Here is an 18,860-nt window from a genome sequence, read left to right on the forward strand (position 1 = left end):
GGTTATTTTTTTTTGGGGGGGGGCAAAGAACCAGATAGTATTTTCAACTTCACTTGTCAGACAGTCGGTGTCACATTTCCTCAACTCTGCCTCGTGGCACAAAAGTGACCACAGGCAGCCTGCAGGCGCCAAGGCCTGGCTCAGCACCCAGCGTCTGTTTACCCAGAGAGCAGAGCTCCCTGCAGCCTGCTGCCCCCTCCCCCCCAAGCTGCTCCTCCATCTTCCCAAGGAGTCCCAGGCTGCTTATCTGGGCCTGAAGGCTACTGCTCCACAGGAAGAATAGAGCCCCTGCCTGAAGGCTGTTATCTTGAGCAGCCATGAATCCTGTCCACCAGCTTCCTCTGCCTGCAATAGTTTCTGCTGGGATGTAATCTTCCCAGGATGACATGGCCGGCAGCCCCCAGGCCCGCCCCCAGGGTAAAGACTGGTCCCAGAGACCAGGCCCTGCTCCGGCCGGGCCTGAGGCTCCTAGCTGCAAGTGTGAGGGTGTAGCTGAATAGTTAGTGCTGCATAGCATATACAAAGGCTCTGGCTCACCTCCAAAAGAAATTGAAGGCAAGTATTCGTGTATACCATGCCAATGACTCTAGCTAGTTGAGTCAGATCTGGGCAACTGTGTTAAGGGCCAGCCAGGGGCTGTATGGGGGGCGAAGTGGGTAACCTGTGAAATTCCATCTCAAAAATAATTAAGGGGTTGGGAATGTGGCTTAGCAGTAGAGTGCTTGCCTAGCACGCATGACTTCCGTGGTTTGATTCTCAGCACCACATACACAGAAAAAGATGGAAGTGGCACTATGGCTCAAGTGGTAGAGCGCTAGCCTTGAGCAAAAGAAGCTCAGGGACAGAGCCCAGGCCCTGAGTTCAAGTCTCCGGACTGGCAAAAATAAACAAATAAAGCTGCGTGTCAGTGCCTCACATCTGTAATTTTAACTACTCAAGAGGCTGAGATCTGAGGAATGCAGTTCGAAGCCAGCCTGGACAGTAAAGTCCAAGAATCCAATTAACCATGTGCAAGCTGGAGGTGGAGCTGTGTACAACTCAAGCGGTAGACTGCTAGCCTTGGGAAAAGAAACAAAACAAAGAAAAACTAGCAGCAGTGAACCAGTAGGTCATACATATAATTCTAGCTACCCAGGCTGAGACCTGGAGGACCCCAGTTCAGAGCCAGCCCAGGCAGAAAATTCATGAGACTCATAGCCAATGAACCAGCAAAACTCCAGAAGTTTCACAAAAAAGTCAAGTGGGAATAGGAGGCCCTAAGTTCAAACTCTGACACTAGCAAAAATTTTTAAAATATATATATATATATATATATATATATATATATATATGGCAATGTCTGCTTCCACAGACACTGGCTGATCCGTGGTGTCCACGGGCCTAACGGGACGCCTCAGAGGGTGAACACCTGCCACACACAAGAGGACAATTCCCCTGGACAGTCCCCAGCCGTGAGTCAAAAAGCAGTCCTCGGTCAGGCGAGTGCCGGCCTAGCTTGACGTCAGGCCTGTCTCGTGGGCCTGCCACCTCCCCAGTACAGTGGCCAGGATTTGTCCCCCATAGCCTTGGGCTTTGAGGAAGTGAAGACAGTGCCGTAGCTGTCTCCCCGTGTGGTCCCCAACTCTGGCCTCTGCCCACAGCTGCCACTGTCACAGAAAACAGACAAGATTAAAAAACTTTATTGTAAGCAAAATTGATGTGGGTGTGCAAGAGCCCCCTAGTGCCCTGTGCGGAGTTCTCTGTACCTGACCCGCAAGCCCCATCAGCCGCCACCTCCAGCCCCCCAGCGCCCCGCACCGGCGCCCACTCAAGGCACTGCATTTCCCCAAGATGACAGTAAGAAGAGGCAAAGATGGGTTCTCTACCCTGGGAGGTATGGGGGTGGGGTGGGGGGAGGTTTCTGGGGACACTGAGGCCTGCGGTGCAAATAAGAAAGCCAAGGCTTCAACCCAAGAGCAAAGACTCGCCCAGCCGACCAGGGCAAGCTTGGGTGTGGAGAGGGCACAGGTGCATCCTGCAGGTCCACCGTCCCATGTTGCTGGGAGCTTCTGAGAAGAGGCGGCCAGCATCACGCTGGCTGCAATCCCAGTGATCCAGGGCATCAAGATTGAGCCGGGCCTCCAAGCTCAGGGCAGTCTGGAGAGGCAGAGCCCGGCGGGAAAGGGGCCAGCGCTGATCGGGGACCCCCTTCCGTCTCACACAAACTGAGGCCGCCTTCCCTGGCAGGCGCCCGCTGCAAGATGCCCACCACGGAGCTTCATCGCGGGCAGCTGGGCCGGCACCACATTATTGGACTGGTTGGTATTGTATGTGGACAGCTGCTGAACCGAGCACCCCTCCTCCTCGTCTCCCAGCAGCTCCTCACTGCCCCTGAGGCCTCGGGGACCCCCTTCCAGTCCAGCCTCTTCTTCCTGCTTGTCGGGGAGGCTAAGGTGGAGCAGGGCACTGGCATCTGACGAGGACAGGGGGTCTGAGGTCTCCTCTAGCTCTGAGTCGGAATCATTGGAGGCAACCCGGGATTCTAGGAAGGCGAGGTGGAGACATACACATATCCTGTGATCAGAAGGCTTGGGTACCTCAAACACGGAGGTCCCGGGGCTTGAATTCTGGGCCTGGGTGCTGTCCCTGAGCTTTTGTGCTCAAGGTTAGTGCTCTACCACTTGAACCACAGCTCCCCTTCCAGCTTTTTGGTGGAGATATGAGTCACATGGGCTTTCTCACCAGGGCTGGCTTTGAACCCCAATCCTCAGAGCTCAGCTTCCCAAGTCATTGGGATTACAGATGTGAGTCACCAGCACCCGACTGTCCACCCAGCTTTATTCCTCCTTGAAACCTAGGCCCCAAGGAAAGTGGCCTGGCCCAGTGCTTGTACCCACAGAGTCAGCATACACAGGCATCCCCCATTACAGGCTCCCTTTCTGGTATAGGTGACCGTATTCCAGCACGGCTACCTTGCTTGTGCTTACACCACATTAAGGGAGTCAGTGAAGAGCTGACCAACCCATGGGACATACCGCCCACAGTGTGTGTCACTTGGCCTCTCTGGCTCAGGGCCACCCACTCACCTTGGCCTCCATCCTCTGCCTCCTCCTGTAGGGCGAAGGCAGCCTCCACACCAGCCTCCAAGTGGGGCATCAGCACCACCACCTCAGCACGCTGGTGACCTGGCCCATCCTGCAGAAGGGAGGGAGTCATGGAGGGGCCCCGCCCAGCCCCACCCCACCCCAGCTGTTTTCTTCTAGTGTAGTGTGTAAAAACAGGCCTGGCCCTTCTTTTTCTTTTAGTACTGGTACTGGGGCTTGAACTCAGGGCCTTGTGCTCTTCCTTTGCTTTTTTTGCTCAAGGCTGGCATTTTACCACTTGAACTTAACCTCCACTTTTGGTTCTTTATTGGTTAAATGGAAGATAAGAGTCTCTGTCAAGACTTGATTCTCAGATCTCAGTCTCCAGAGTAGCTAGACTACAGGCATGAGCAACCATGGCCCAGCTAGTGAATGCTGGCTCTAGAGGACCAGAGCCACCACATGCCTGTCCTCAACCCCTTGGGGGCTTCTCCTCAGCGCTTTCTTTGAGCAGATACTCTAACCAGAGGGCAGGCCCAGCTCAGATGCCAGCACTGGAGCCCCAAGCTGCAAAGTCTGCGGTCTGGGGCTCACAGCTTCCTGGGCATATAGAGTCCTGCTTAGGTTGGCAACCAGAGGACCATACCAAGAGCTTCCCAGAGGTAGATGAAGAAATACAAGAAGGACAGAATAAACACAATTTCTACGAGGCAAGCAATTTACCACTAGGCCATATTTCCGGCCCTAATCACAATTTCTAAAACAAACAAAACCCAACAGCATAAGCCAGGTACCAGTAGCTCACGCCCATAAATTCTAGCTACTCAGGAGGCTGAGATCTGAGGATCATGGCTCAAAGACAGTGACAGCCTGGGTAGAAAAGTTCATGAGAATTTCTAATTAACTACCAGAAAGCAAAAGTGGAACTGTGGCTCAAGTGGAAGAGTGCTAGCCTTGAGCAAGAAAGCTCAGGGACAGTGCCCAGGCCCTGAGTACAAGACTCAGAACTGGCACCAAAAAAACAAAAAACAAAAACCCCACAATGACCCATCAACGTGGTATAGTGCTCATGGCAGCACTGCTGGGGACGGACAAACAATGGGAAATAGGAGTTCTGATGCGAGGGAAGGGACCACAAGGGCTTTGCACATCCTGGGGCTCTCCCTTTACCGGGTTCTCTGCTTAAACGATACCTCACAGGCCTCTCTGGCTGACTAGTGCAAACCAGCCTTTCCCAGCCGTCTTTGTGTTTCCACCCCACAAGTCCGTGGTACTCTTAGTCGGCCCCAGGCCTCACCTGGCCCTCGGCTGCCTCCTCGGGCTCCTCCTCAAACACCAGGCTGTAGTGGATGATGAGGGCCTCAATCACACGGGCCTGGTGGGGATAGTCCACCAGGGACGAGAGGGAGACGGTGGCCTCGGTAGGCCGAGGCCGCAGCAGCGTGGGTCCGAAGACGATGCCCAGATTCCCTGGGGTCATCTTGTTGTCCTCTTCCACCTCCACGATCCTGAAGGTCCAGAAAGGTGCAGGACATTGCGTGAGTGGTTTCCCAAGGACTCCTGCCACCCTTCACCTGGCCCTGGGTGGGTGTGAGGGGACCTCACCTGCGCAGGTGTCGCAACAGGTACTGCAACGTGGCCCGGTTCTCGGCTGGCAGGTCCCTCAGGAGCTCCCGTAGGCGGCCCACCATGGCCTCAGTGGTCCCCTCGCTCTCGGACCCATCGTGCCGGCCCCGGGATGCTGCCTTGGCCTCAGCCTCAGCCTTCAGGCTCTCCTTGGCCAGGCCCACGAGCTCGTGGTAAAGGCGAAAGGAGATGAGTGGCTCCGGAAGCTACAGAGCAAAGGAGATCTGGTGAGCTGGCCTACCCCAGCAAGCCTCCTGCTATGGCCACGCCCACTCAGCGCTAGCCACGCCCTCCAACGACGGGGTGTGGCTCCATAGGCTGCCAGTTTCAGCCAGCATGTATAATGTCCCGGAGACCCCGCCCCTCCCCTGTAGGCCCCTCCCCGCAAGCCCCTCCCACTGCAGCACCAGCCACGCCCTTATCCTGGCAGTTTGTCCAGTCCATTGATGATCCCGCCCACCCTGTTGTAACCCAGCCTTCAGCCTAACCGGTCTCCCAGGTGCATGCTCTGCAGTCGGCCTCTACTTTAGCGAGCTTTCTGGTCTCACCTGGCGCAGGTAGAGCTTGAGGACGTTGCTTATGTCGTGGGGCAATGCCTGTGACAGTTCCACTAGCTCCTTGCCATTCTCGAAGGCCTGGCACAGCTTCTCTACCCGAGTCTTGACCCCATTCACCCGGTAGATGCCCTAAGGAGATGCAATCGGGTTTCAGCCCGCGCAGGCCCCGCCCACGCCGGCCCCGCCCACAACCCCAAGCCCTCCCTGGCCACCGCCCACCCCGGCGTCCCAGGGCCACACCTTGGTGCGCAGCGCCCGCCGCTCGATCTCGCAGACGCACTTCTTGATGATGAAGGGGATGCCGTCTGGGGTGCTCTGGGCTGCCTGGCTGAAGTCCTGGCCAAAGAGCTGCAGACGGCCCTGCAGTTTCTTGTGGCCACACTGGATGGCCAGAGTTTCCAGGCATTTCTTGTGACAGGCCAGGCAGCACTAGAGGACCAGGGAAATGTGAGCCCAATCCCCCTCCTCACCCAGCCCAGTTTCTGGGCTTCACCTCTGGCCTTTCCCCCAGAATTCCTCCATGCACTTTCTGAAAATACAAGCCGGAGTCCTCCCTGGCTACACAAAACCCCTTTGGGATGGAAGGTATCACTCCTGTCCACCTTTCTGGTCTACTCTCCTTCTAGCCCTTTGGTTGTTCTACTACAACCCCAGGGCCTTTGCACTGGTCACGCTCATTGCCTGGGATAACCAGTCCACCCGCCTGTTCTCACAGACCCAAGTGTGTTTCTGGAGGTTCTGAGGTTTGAACTGAGGGCCTCCTGCTTGCTAGGCAGGTATTTGACTACTTGAGACACATCCCCAACCTTTCTCCACCTCTTAAAAACTCCCTATCCTGGGCCTGCCACGCACCTCCTCGCACTCTGCCCCCTGGAAGTAGACATAGCTGTTACACTCTCGGCACTTGGCGGGCGTGCGGAGCTTCCTCAGCCGGTGTGTGCGGGCTGCCTTGGACAGTCCCACATGGCGGAAAGGCCCACTGGGCACAGCCACGGGCAGCTCGGGGGTGATGTCACTGAGGTCAGCTGGGAACAAGGGGGGGAGCCGGTGTCACACACCAGGAGGGGGTGGATCCACCGACCATGTCCCCATTCCACGTCCCATCCCCACTGGAGCCAAGGCCCCTCACCCTGTTCAAAGGCAGCCGCCCCCTCGCCCCCCTCCTGCTCCACCAGCTCCTCGCTGGATGACATGGTGCCGCTGGACGATGTCCGCTCAAACTTCTTGAAATCTCCTGGGCAAGGAACAGGGCTGTCAGACTCACGGTGCCAGCTCGAGGACAAACATCTCCGACACCCCACCCCCTCGCCCCACAGTGAGACGAGCCAGTGGAGACCAGAGGCAGGGGAGGGAGCGTCAGAACCCCACCCCATGGTGCAGTCCCCTCACCTGAGCCAGGGCTGGGGTCAAGGCCGCTGTCAGAGTCCGAGATGGAGATGGGCCATGACTTGTGCACCTGGTGTCCTCGTCCACCTGCAGCAGAGGAGAGAGGCGGTGGAGGCAGGGCCACAGGAAGCCGGCGCTGCCTGGGTCCCCGCGGACACTCACCCCTGCGTTCCTTGGCTGGTGACCCTTCACTGGGCCCACCTTCCTCTGGGGGGTTGCTGGGTGCCTGGGCGCCGGCTGTGTCCCCCACATTGAAGCTGCCCTTCCGGGCACGCAGCACGGGAGACCTGGGGATGGCGGGGGTAAGGACAAGGAGGTCAGGACGGGGTGGCGGGGATCCTCCCGTGCCCACCCTGGCGGCGGGCAGGTCTGGATTCCGCAGCAGCGGTACCAGGCATTGGCAGAGATGTGCGGCTCGAAGTCGTAGCGCACGTCAGGCTCTTCCTCGCGCTGCAGCTGGCGGACATGGGATGCGTACTGCTGGCCCAGGTCATAGAGCTTGCTGCTCTCACAGAGCATCTGGAAGTGGACGGGCAGGGGCGCTGTCTGCATGTGCATCAGCTGGTAGTAGGAGATGGTGGCCTGCGGACAGCAGCAAGGACACGCCCTCAGCAGGCTGGACCCCAGCCCAGTGCCCCACACGCCCGACCCCCCCCTCCCGGCACATGGGCACACACCGTCTTGATGGTCTGGTCGCTCTGCCGGATCACCTCTTGGATCTGTCGCAGTGCCGTCACCTTGGTGTCCTCCAGCTCCTGCTTCTGTGTCTTCGCGTCAGCCACACACGTGCGGTAGGTGGCCATGGCTTCCTCTGCCTGTGAGGGGACCAGAGGCTCAGCCAGGCTCAGGCCTCATGGCCAAGCTGCAAGTGACCCAGAGACACCCTACAGAGGAACCGGGCAGGAAGGGCAGGAGAGGCATTTCTGGAAAAACATTCGGTCCTGGGAAAGGCCTGGAGGTGGGAAATTCCATGCGGTGCATCAACAGCCTTGATCTGGCAGTCTCCTCTGGAGGCTGAGATCTAAGGATCACAGCTTACAGCCGGCTCAGGCAGGAAAGTCTGTGAGACTCTTATCTCCAATTAGCCGGCAAAAAAATTGGGAGTGGAGGTAGGGCTCAAGTGGTAGAGGGTCAGCCTTAACTGAAAAAGCTAAGGGATAGCACCCAAGCCCCGAGTTCAAGCCCTAGAATGGACACACACACACACACACACACAGTGCATGTGCCTGCGCACTGCCCTGCCCTTAGCTCAGCTTTGAGCCTCCTCTCCGCTGCCCATCTACCATCACCTTGTTCTTGGCTTCCTCCTCCAGGCGCCGCCGTTTGTCCAGGGTCTTGGAGGCCGCACTGCCCACCCCGAGGCCAGCACCCGCCTGCTCTTCCTCCGCCTTGGCCACCAAGAAGCGGGCCTTGTCGTGGTCCTCACAGCGCTGCAGGTAACCCTGCTTGGCCTTGCGCAGGTTGGATTCCGCCTCTTGCTGTAAAGGGACAGACCTCATTCTCCGTCTCCCCAGCTCCTCCCTCCCTCCCCAGCCACATCCTGAGAGTAGAGGCCCCGGACCAAAGACAGGGAGCACATGTGAGGCCACCTGCAGCCAGACCCTGCAGGAAAGCAGCGCCTTTCTATGGGGTTGTTATCTGTGCTGGGCCTGGGGCTTGGACTCAGGGCCTTGCACTCTTACTGGGCTTTTCTACTCCAAGCTGATGCTTTAGTACTTGAGCCACAATTCCACTTCTGGCTTTTTGCTGGTTAACTAGAGCTAAGAGTCTCCCAGACTTGCCTGCTTTGGCTGGCTTCCAATCGGTATCCTCAGATCTCAGCCTCTTGAGTATCAGCTAGGATTTCAGGCTGGAGTCAACAGCACCTACCTTTTAGTGCCCATTTTATAGTCAAGGAAACTGAGACACAGGTCAGCTCTTCATAAAAGCACACACTGCTCACCCCCTGCACCTAGGTTGGTTTCGCTTCCTTTCTTACAGATGAAAACATAGAGGCTGCACAGACAGGAAGCCAGGCACCCAGAGGGAGGCAGGAAGTACTTTTTGCCCCTTGGGTGGGGGACATGTTATAGCCTAAACATCAGAGACTTGAAAATGTAGAAGAGCACCAGTAATGGTAGCATATGCCTGTCATCCTAGCTACTCAGGAAGTCGAGATCCGAGATTGTGGTTGGAAGCCAGCCCAGGCAGGAAACTCCATGAGACTCTTTTTATTTATTTATTTATTTAGCCAGCCCTGGGCCTTGGACTCAGGGCCTGAGCACTGTCCTGCTTCTTTTTGCTCAAGGCTAGCACTCTGCCACTTGAGCCACAGCGCCACTTCTGGCCATTTTCTATGTATGTGGTGCTGGGGAATCGAACAGAGAGCTTCATGTATAGGAGGCAAACACTCTACCACTAGACCATATTCCCAGCCCCTCCATGAGACTCTTATCTTCAATTAACTTCCAAAAAGCCAGAATTGAAGCTGTGGCTCAAGTTGTGAAGTGTTAGCCTTGAGCACAGTGCCTAGGGCCTGTGTTCAAGCCCCAGCACGCACACACACACACACACACACACACACACACACACAAAAAGAGTTCCAGGGTCTGGGAGTGTAGATCAGTGGTAAAGCAGGTGGTGCTCAGCCTGAGCCCAATCCCCAAGCACTAAAACTAAACACTAGGGAGACTGACGTAGAAGATTTCAATGCCAGCCTCAGCTATACTGGGGAGATGCTGCCTGTATTCTCCCCTCCTGCTAAAAAGAAAAAAAAATCAACCGGTAAAGCAAGGGAGAAAAAAGGGAAATCATAGCATTGTAGTCTCCATTCTGTGTGATATGTAAAGAGCCCTGGCAAATCAATATGAAACAAGCCACTTCCCAGTTGAGTGAGCAAAATGTGAACCAAGGGTTCCCAGGAACTGGGAAGCACAAGTGGGACCTGTGCGGGGAAAGGTGCATGCACACTCTTCAGCCAACCCATTCATTTTGGGCACTGAGCTAAGACTAATTCTCTCCTGTTCTACAGGCAGGCTGGAACCGGTCACAGCAACGATGCTTATGACCCAACTGCACAGAAACAGCCACAGTGCTAGCCCATAGGGGATTAGTGACAGACGCTATAGCTCTGCAGCAGCAAAAGGGACAAAGATGCTTCACATGAACCAGCAAGGGGCCAGACTCAGCAGAGGGGTAAACCCCAAAACCAGGAAGGCCTGGCACATGGCTCAAGCGGCAGAGCATCAGCTTAGCCAGCACGAGGCTCTGGATTCAAGCCATGAGTTCAAGCCCTAGAGCCAGCAAGAAAAACCAACCAAACAACAACAAAAACAAAAACAAAAAGGTAAATTCCAGGCTGGCTTGGCCTACATAGCAAGACCCTGTCTCAAAAAAATAAATACAGCCAGTGGCTCACACCTGTCATCCTAGCTACTCTGGAGGCTGAGATCTGAGGATTGCAGTTCAAAGCCAGCCTGGGCAGGAAAATCCATGAGACTCCTATCTCTAATACACTACTCCAAAGAGCCACAAGTGGTGCTGTGGCTCAAGTGGTAGAAGGCTCCCCTTGAACAACAAGAAGCTCAGGGCCAGCACCCAGGCCCAGAGTTCAAGCCTCAGGATGGGCAAACACAAATTCATTTTTAATTAATTAATAAATAATTGCCAGTTTGCCAGTGGCTCGCAACTATAATCCTGACTACTCAGGAGGCTGAGATCTGAGGATCAGGGTTCAAAGCCAGCCCTGACAGGAAAGGCCATGAGATGCTTATCTCTCATGAGCAGCCGAATGCCAGAAGTGGAGCTGTGGCTCCAGTGGTACAGAGCCAACCCTGAGTGAGAAAGGTCAGGGCCAGGTCCCAGGCCCCGAGTGCAACCCCCCTCACTCCACTCAAAAAGACAACCAACAGAAACACGTAGGAACCTGGAGCCTGCACCAGACCTGGGACTGAGCCCTGGCCTCCCTCCCTCCTGGGGACCTGGGAGCCACCTTTTCCTCCCACTAGCACTAGCACGTGCCGGACCAAGCGGGCAATTCTAGAGCCTCATCGGATGCATGCGCAGGGACCTGCAGACCAGCTTCCACAGCACATGGGGCATGCATCCCCTCACCCTGCACCCCCCCCCCCACGGCCCCTACCAGCTTCCGCTGAGCTCGGTGCCACGATTCCTTGATCTCCTTCCTGCGTCTCTCATGCTCCTGCCGCCGCAGGGTCAGGGGCTGAGGGGGAGATGGACCATAAATGGGGAGACCCAGGAACCATGCCCACCCAGCCTGGCTCTCCCAGGATCCGTCTACCTGCATAAACGTCTGATTCTGCAGCGTGTTGGCCGCATGCACCATGCCATGGCCAAACTCCAGGTCCTGCTCCAGCGCCAGTGAGTAGATGGACAAGAGGGGCATGTGGGGCTGTGGGGAAGGGCGGAAGGTGAGGACAGAGGCGAGCCCAGCAGCACCCTAGACCCGTTAGTCCCTGGGGCACCGGGGAGGGGGGGGGAAGCCCAGCCTCAGGCCTGGGGGACAAACCCCAGTGACTACTGGGTCTCACCTCATGCATGACGCTCTGTCTGCAGTTATGGACCACCTTCTGCAGGCCTTTGGCGAATTCCATCTCTGTAGGGTGTACGGTGCCCAGTGAGAGGGTGAGTGCACTTAAATTTAAATTGCCTCCCTATGCCCAGGGGCTGGTGGCTCACGCCTAGCATCCTAGCTACTCAGGAGGCTGAGATCTGACATCGTGGTTCAAAGGCAGACCAGGCAGGAAAGTACCTGAGACTCTCACTTCCAATTAACCAGAAGAAAACTAGAAGTGGCGTTGTGGCTCAAGTGGTAGAGCGCTAGCCTTGAGCAGAAAGAGCTCAGGGACAGCTCCCAGGCTCTGAGTTCAAGCCTCATGACCAGCAACAACAACGAAAATAACGATTGCCCCGTGCCAGCCCCTCCCCGCCCACCCGGCTCTCACCCAGCGCGGTCCGCTTGTCCAGGTAGCCGATGAGATCCTTCATGTACTTGGCCATGTTCTTGGCGTACAGCAGCGCGGCGTCGACGCCACCCTCACAGCGCTGAAGGAGCATGTCCACCTCCTCCGGGGGCAGGCAGCCTGCAGGGGATCTGCTCAGCCCTAACCCCACCACCCCGAGGCCCCGCTCAGCCACCCGGCCATCCAAGTGCCACTGGGGCTGCTCACCTTCATCACAGACCTCAGAGCTGGGTGCCGGAGCCTCGCCGCCCTGGCCATACAGATTTTCCATGGACTGCACAGGAGGGAGATGGGGGGGAGGGTGGGACCTCTCGCTGGGACCCGTGACTTCCCACTCTGCAGATGGCTGTGTGGCTCCCGGGCCTGGCCCACAGCCACACTGCCCCTGCCCACCTTGGCTCACCTGGCTGGAGTCCCCAGGGGGCACAGACAGGAGGGTGCTGCTGTCGACCTCACCCATGAGGAACTCAGACACTCTGCAAGGCCAGAAGATTGGGCATCCGTGGACACAGGAATACCCATGACCACCCTCAAACCCCTGCCCCGAGGTTCCCACACTCACGTGCTACTGAACGACACAGCCATGGTCTCCAGAGCCTTCTCAAACTCCCTCTTGTCGGATTCATTGTTGCACTCGTAGTGGAAGGCTGGGAGGGAAAGCATGGGCCCCTCAGGGAGGGGACCATCCCGTAACCTTCTAACCTGCAGAAACCCTTAGCCACTGGGAGCCAGGTGCTCCGCCCGTCATCCTAGCTACTCAGGAGGCTGAGATCTGAGGATCATGGTTTGAAGCCAGCCCTGGCAGGAAAGTCCATGAGACTCTTAGCTCCAGTGAACCATCAGAAAACCAGAAGTGGCACTGTGGCTCAAGGTGGTAGAGCCTTGAGTGGAAAAGCTCCAGGACAGCACCCAGGCCCAGGACTGGCACACGTACAATACTATAAATGAAAACTCCTTCTAGAGAGCTCCCTCCCAGGAAGTCCTTCCTGCCCAGCACAGAGGCCTTACTGGTCCATGCGGGTTGGCTGACCTTTGACCTTGGCGATGAGGGTGCCAGCTGCTGTCAGGGTCTCCACAGTGTTCAGCAGTGGGTACTTGGAGATCACCTGGCGCATCACACGTAGGGCCTCGCCCAGGCATTCGTGAGCCAGCGGTCGCCGGGCCTCGAGATCTGCTGAGCAGGAGGAGTGTAAGCAGGGCAGAGTCTGCCCAGCTCCTCCTCCTCCAACCCCCCCCCCCCCCTGTAGGGAAATGGAGGCAGAGGTGAGCAAGGACAGGTGGGGGATTGAGTGCAGGCCCCCGCCCTCTCTCTGGGCTCCTGGTTAGGTGAGCACAGGCTAGGCCTTGGCTTGGCTGGCTCTTTCTGACTACAACACTTTTTCTGTCCCTCCAGACAGCAAAGACTCCCACTTCTCCCCCATGCTGCAGTCCTACTGGGTGCTGATGGCTCACGGTGGTCACTGTAACCACCCGGGAGGCTGAGATCTGGAGGATCACAGTTTGTCACTAGCCTGGGAAGAGCAGTACATTAGACTATTTCCAAAATTACTTAAAAAAAAAAAAAAAAAGCAGGGTTGGTGCACAGTGCCAGTCTATCCAAGCACAGACCCTGAGTTCAAACCCCAATACTGTTCCACAAAAGAGAAAGCTGTCACCCTAGGGCCTCTTCCTGCATGCAGCCCTACCCACTTTGGGGGCCTTATTCTTCAGCCTGTTCATGGCCTCACCCTACTTGTGTAGGCACGGGGCCTTAGCAAGCCTGGTCTCTCCCTCTCCAGCAGCTACTACCCCAGGAGGCAGGCACGATCACCACCCTTATTTTGCAGATGAGGAAATTGAGGTACAGAGAGGAGAAGAAACCTTTTTTTCTTTTTTGCTGTGGGGAGAGTGGTGGCGATCCTGTGGCTCAAACTCAGAGCCTGGGCACTGTCCCTGAGCCCTTCAGCTCAAGGTTAGCGCTCTACCACTTGAGCCACAGCACTGCTTCCAGTGTTATGGTGGTTCATTGGAGCTAAGAGCCTCACGGACTTTCCTGCTTGGGTTGGCTTTGAACCACAGCCCTCAGATCTCAGCCTCCGGATGAGCTAGGATGACAGGCATGAGCCACCAGTGCCCAGCTCAGGAGGCATTTCATAACGATCATCTGAAGGTGTGAGTTGGCTGGACAGAAAGACGGCCTGGCTTTACTTCCTGGGCAACAGTGAGCCATAGCAGCTATCAGCACAAACAAGAGTAGTGGCCAGCAGCAGTGGGATGGGACGTTAAATGCCAATCTCAGGCATTCTAAACTGGAAGAGATGTGATGTCTTTTGAAACAGGGTATACACAAGCCAGTGTGCTCAAGACACAGAAATCTAAAGGGGCATGGATGGCCAAGAGATGAAAGTGGGCCCGGTAGGTATCATCCCTGTTCGGCACAGAGACCCCCCACTGAATGCCACCCTCAGAAATGTGACACCTCTAAGCCTCTCACACCAGAACTCCCCCATTTGCTGCTCTGGTCCCAGCCAGTGGCCAAGAGGTGTAAGGGACTCCAGGAATTCAGAGAAGGTGCCAGGAAGGCCGCACCCCTTCCTGGGACATTCCTTTACTTGTTCCTTCCCTCGGGTCACCACAATGTCCCTGCAGCACCCCTAAACTGACAAAGCCCCTTGGCAAGGCAGGACACCAGCAAACCGAGGAGACTCCAGCTTGGTACTGCCAAAGCCACTGCATAATCACTGCTGCCCCCCTTACCCCCCACCCAGCCCACGTGTCCCAGATGGCCAGGCTGGGGGACCTCAGGGCCCCTCCCCACTGTCCCCTCACCTCGGGTCCCCACCCGGCAGCGCCTGGGGCCTCCATCCAGCAATGGATGCACCTTCCCGCAGATACACATGGCCTGAGCGCAGTGCAAGACTAAAGTGACCGGCTAGTGTGGATGGCTGGCTAGTGGCCAAACCGGCTTAAGCCGGTCCTCAAGCCCCGCCCCCTCCGAGGAGAGGGCGGCCCCCAAGCCCTTAGGTTAGGAGTCTTGGATCCCAAGCTACAGCAGTTTCAAGTGGTGATGGGTGCAGAATGGCAGGGAAACTGATGCTCCCCCTGTGAGAAGGCTCAGGTAAGGGACAGAAACGAATGGGTCTCAGTGGTCCCAGCTTCCCCTGTGGCCACCACAGTGACTCCACTGTACCTTCTTGGCTATCTGGGGACCTGAGCCATCAACTCAGGCAGGCTGATTTTTTACAGACCCCAGGCATCTGAGGTCCTATGAGACAGGGTGGGAATATGGCCTAGTGGTAAAGTGCTTGCCTCGTATACATGAAGCCCTGGGTTAAATTCCTCAGCACCACATATATAGAAAAAGCTGGAAGTTACGCTGTGGCTCAAGTGGCAGAGTGCTAGCCTTGAGCAAAAAGAAGCCAGGGACAGTGCTCAGGCCCTGAGTCCAAGCCCCAGGACTGGCAAAACAAACAAACAAACAAACAAACAGGGTGGCCCCTGGGCACACTGTCACCCATGTCCTACATATCAGGTCCTTTCTTCTAGAGCAAACAGGGTGACTCGGTCCCCCGAGCTCAGTCTTCAGGCCACAGCGCAAGCATCCTGCCCATGCTTGGCCCCCAAGGAAGCCTAGGAAAGCACTGGAGATTAGGGCTTCCCCAGGAAGCCAGTCCCTGCCTCCACCCCTGGAGCCTGATAGAACCCAGGGGGCTTCCACCCATGAAGCCGCAGCCACCATGGAGGGCCTGCTTACTGCCCCCAGGGTGGGGGTGGGACGCCCAGGCCTCTCCAAGGCCTCAGTGTTCTCATCTGTGAAATGGGTGCAAGCCCCTAACACTGCAGTTTCCGGGAGCTGACCCTAAGAACTGAAGATGGTACATGAAGTGTTAGGCTTGCCCTAGCTAGAGGTGCCGCCTGGCCTGCCAGGGACAAACAGGAAGCAGATGAAAATAACTCGGCAGGAAGCAGGGCTGTCAGCAGCCCTGTGGAGGAGAAAACGGAACTTCTATCCCACAGCCCAAAGCCTCGCACTCCTAGGCTTCACCACCCAGACCTCAGCCCACTTCCCGCCCATAGGGTTCCAGAATGCAGACAGGACTCCATTCATCCTCTGCCCTAACACTTTTTATGCCCTTGAGGTAACTTTTAGGGTCATCCCTTTACAGCACAGAACCCCTCACCTTTAAATATATTTTCCATTGCCCGTGTACCAGACATTTCTCTACTAGCATGTCTTTCCCTCTTACTCGTTACCAAACCCCTACACATCCCTCAAAACCCAAGCTGTCATGGCCTAGCACATGCAGCTCTCCCTGAAGTTCTAAGTCTCTCTCCCTGAGCCCTTTCTTGAAAAGATCTGTGTCGGGCTGGGGATATGGCCTAGTGGCAAGAGTGCCTGCCTCGTATACATGAAGCCCTCGGTTCGATTCCCCAGCACCACATATACAGAAAATGGCCAGAAGTGGCCCTGCGGCTCAAGTGGCAGAGTGCTAGCCTTGAGCAAGAAGAAGCCAGGGACACTGCTCAGGCCCTGAGTCCAAGGCCCAGGACTGGCAAAAAGATCTGTGTCTTGCTCTACTTTCCACCCAGGCCTTGGTGTCCCTGTTGGTCCTCACCGTCGCACAACACACACTCCTTGAGTTTTTCTAGGCCCTCCGCAAAGCGAGCCACATCAGCCAGCAGGTTCGAGATGTCCTCCACGACATCCAGGAAAGGGCCCTCGGTGGGCAGCTCGACAGGACTGGCAGCTGTCAGGGGGCTTCGGTAGCCCCTGCCAAGGGTCCAGGACGCAGTGCCAGAGAGGGGGAAGCCAGCAGCGCTGGCATGGCGGCTCAGGCTGGTGGGCCGCTTGAGCGTGCCAGTGGCCTTCCCGCTGGAGGCTGATGCTGGTGGCTCCAGGCTGGGTGGGGCGAAGACCGTGTCAGTGCCATCTTTCCTGGGCAGCTCCTGGGAAGGTTAAGAAAACCATAAGGGGGATGTTCTATCCTGAGCGCTGCCTCAGTCTCCCTACAATGAAATGATTCCACAAGGGTCAGAGGCCAGAGGTCAGAGGGCTTAGATTTGGGGCTCTGTGCCCCCCTAAAACACACCTGTTACCCAACATCCTCTTCCCTAGAACTTTCACAAACAACGGTCCTTGCCCAAACCACAGCCAGGGGTGGGGCTGACAGGGCTGGGGGAGGGGCACCCACTTCCTGGTGGGGGTGGAGAGGGCTAAGACCGATCCTCAGCGGCCAGACCCCTCAATTTCTGCAGACGTGGTCCTTCCAGAAGGATACTTGTGACAATTTCTGTGCCCTAGGGGTCTTGAAGACCCCTGAGTCCCATGGACACACCCAAGCCTTGTAAACAGATAACCTGAAAGCTTTACAGACACCCCCAGGTTTCGTAGACACCCCCCAGGGCCTAGGGACATCCCCAGAGTCCTGTACTCACTGGATCCACCTACCAGATCCCGTGAGGTTATCCAAAGCTTTGCGAACTTCCAATCCAACCCCTGCCAACCCCGCAGCTCTGATGGCACCCCACATTGCCCGGACCCCCATCCTGAAGAGCGCCAAACCCACTCTCACCCCACCCTGCTACTCATCTCACCCGCTCCCACACACGCACCCCAATCCACAGGCCTCCCTTGAGACGACACTGCCCACCGAGGCCTCCTACCCTGAGCCGGACACCCCCTTTCCTCGGTGTCCCCAGGCGCCCAGCCCGCTGGGGGCTGTGGCGGGTGCGGCAACCCGGGCGCGGGCCCAGCATGGGGCAGTGGGGCTCCGACCCTGGGCCTGGACACGGGGCCCCCGCGGTGCGGAGCCTGCGGCAGGTCCCGCCCGCCCGGCGACCCTACTCACCCCCGAGGGCTGCGGGCTGGGGCTTCCCGCGCGGTTCTTTTTGGAGATGGAAGGGGTTTTCATGAGCTCGCGTTTCTTCCTGGAGAACATAGCGGGGTCTCCGGGCGGCCCGCGGGGGGGCGAGTCGGGGCGGGGGCGGGGTGGGGGCCGGGCAGGCCGGGAGAAACGGGGCGGGGGTGTCTCGGCCTCAGTTCCCCGCGCCCGCCCGCCGGCTCAGGACCACATTGCCGCGGGCCGCCCCGCCCCAGCTGTCAGGCCCGCGTGACGGCCGCCGCCCTCATTGGCTGGCGCCGGAGCCCGGTGCAGGAACAGGCCCGGGAGGCGCGGCCCGACCCGCGCTCGCTCGCCCGGCCTCGGGCTGCCGCTCCGCAGAGTGGGCGCGAGCGCACCCGTGCCGCCGGGTCCCGCCCACCGCCACCGGGCCCCGCCCACCGCACCGCCCAGGCCGCAGGGTCACGCCCCCTAGCCACGCCCCCCGCACCTCCGAGTTCCGCTCTCAGGAGCTGTGCGCCCTTCGCAGCGCGCCCTTCCCCCCTCCCTCCTCACCCGGACACACCCACCCACCCACTCCGGCGGGACGAGGGGCATGCAGAGCCTCGAGCGCCGGGACTCGCAGGGCCACGACGGAGCACGGCAGAGGGGACCGAGGACAGAGAGCCTCCGGGGTGCAGCCCCCACACAGACAGCACCCGAACTTCCCTCTCCCTGGGACCCTGCCTCTTCTAGTCAGTCCTGCTACTCCATTCACTCCAGTTCAGCTCCCCGCTTCCCATCCACTTTTAAAACGCTCAGCTGGCCAGCAACTTAGAACCCACAGCTGAGCTGGGCAGCTCACACTCACAGAAGGCTGACCACACCCTCCAAGGACAGTCAGCACTGGGTAGAGAGATGTCTTCAAGGGTTATAGATTCCTTTTTGTGTGTGTGTCAGTACTGGGCTGGGGTTTTACCTCAGAGCCTAGGCTCTGTCTCTGAGCTCTTTTGGCTCAAGTTTACTGCTCTACCATTTGAACCACACCTCTAACTTCCAGCTTTTATTTATTTATTTTTGTCAGGTATGCGGCTTGAACTCAGAGCCTGGGTGCTGTCCCTGAGCTCTTTTTTGCTCAAGGCTAGCGCTCTATCACTATGAACCACAGCTCCACTTCCAGTTTTCTGGTGGTTGGTTAGTTGAAGAGCCTTTCCTGCCTGCATTGATCTTGAACCGTGATGCTTATATCTCAGCTTCCTGAGTAGCTACAATTACAGGTGTGAGCCCAGCAATGGTGGGCTCACTCCCAGCTTTTTGCTAGCTGAGGACAACAGTCTCATGGATATCTGCCTGGGGTTGGCTTTAAACCACAATCCTCAGATCTCAGTCTCCTGAATAGCTATGACTACAGACATGAGCCCCGAACACTGGGCTTGGGTCCCCCTCCCCCACATTAGCTCTCCCAGGATT

At 57.3% G+C, this 18,860-nt stretch overlaps 1 protein-coding gene across 2 annotated transcripts; it reads right to left on the minus strand.

Annotated features, from left to right (window-relative positions):
- Positions 1-1,663: 1,663 nt before the first annotated feature.
- Arhgap45 (Rho GTPase activating protein 45) lies at positions 1,664-17,780 on the minus strand. Of its 2 annotated transcripts, XM_048341801.1 has the most exons (23): positions 17,421-17,780; positions 16,188-16,518; positions 12,623-12,763; positions 12,155-12,239; positions 11,996-12,068; positions 11,800-11,866; positions 11,575-11,712; positions 11,161-11,225; positions 10,911-11,021; positions 10,752-10,832; positions 7,921-8,109; positions 7,309-7,446; positions 7,023-7,213; positions 6,794-6,918; positions 6,635-6,718; positions 6,375-6,479; positions 6,098-6,270; positions 5,486-5,674; positions 5,237-5,374; positions 4,668-4,894; positions 4,360-4,570; positions 3,066-3,174; positions 1,664-2,521 (listed from the first exon to the last, which is right to left on the minus strand). In XM_048341801.1, the coding sequence occupies exons 1-23, from the start codon at positions 17,508-17,510 to the stop codon at positions 2,196-2,198; spliced, it is 3,387 nt and encodes a 1,128-aa protein (XP_048197758.1). In that variant the 5' UTR covers positions 17,511-17,780; the 3' UTR covers positions 1,664-2,195. The 2 variants fall into 2 exon arrangements, with proteins under 2 accessions (XP_048197758.1, XP_048197759.1); XM_048341802.1 differs by lacking the exons at positions 16,188-16,518; positions 17,421-17,780 and adding an exon at positions 14,401-14,557.
- Positions 17,781-18,860: the final 1,080 nt, after the last annotated feature.

This window comes from Perognathus longimembris, chromosome 3 (genome assembly GCF_023159225.1).
Source record: "Perognathus longimembris pacificus isolate PPM17 chromosome 3, ASM2315922v1, whole genome shotgun sequence".
Taxonomy (NCBI): Eukaryota; Metazoa; Chordata; class Mammalia; order Rodentia; family Heteromyidae; genus Perognathus; species Perognathus longimembris.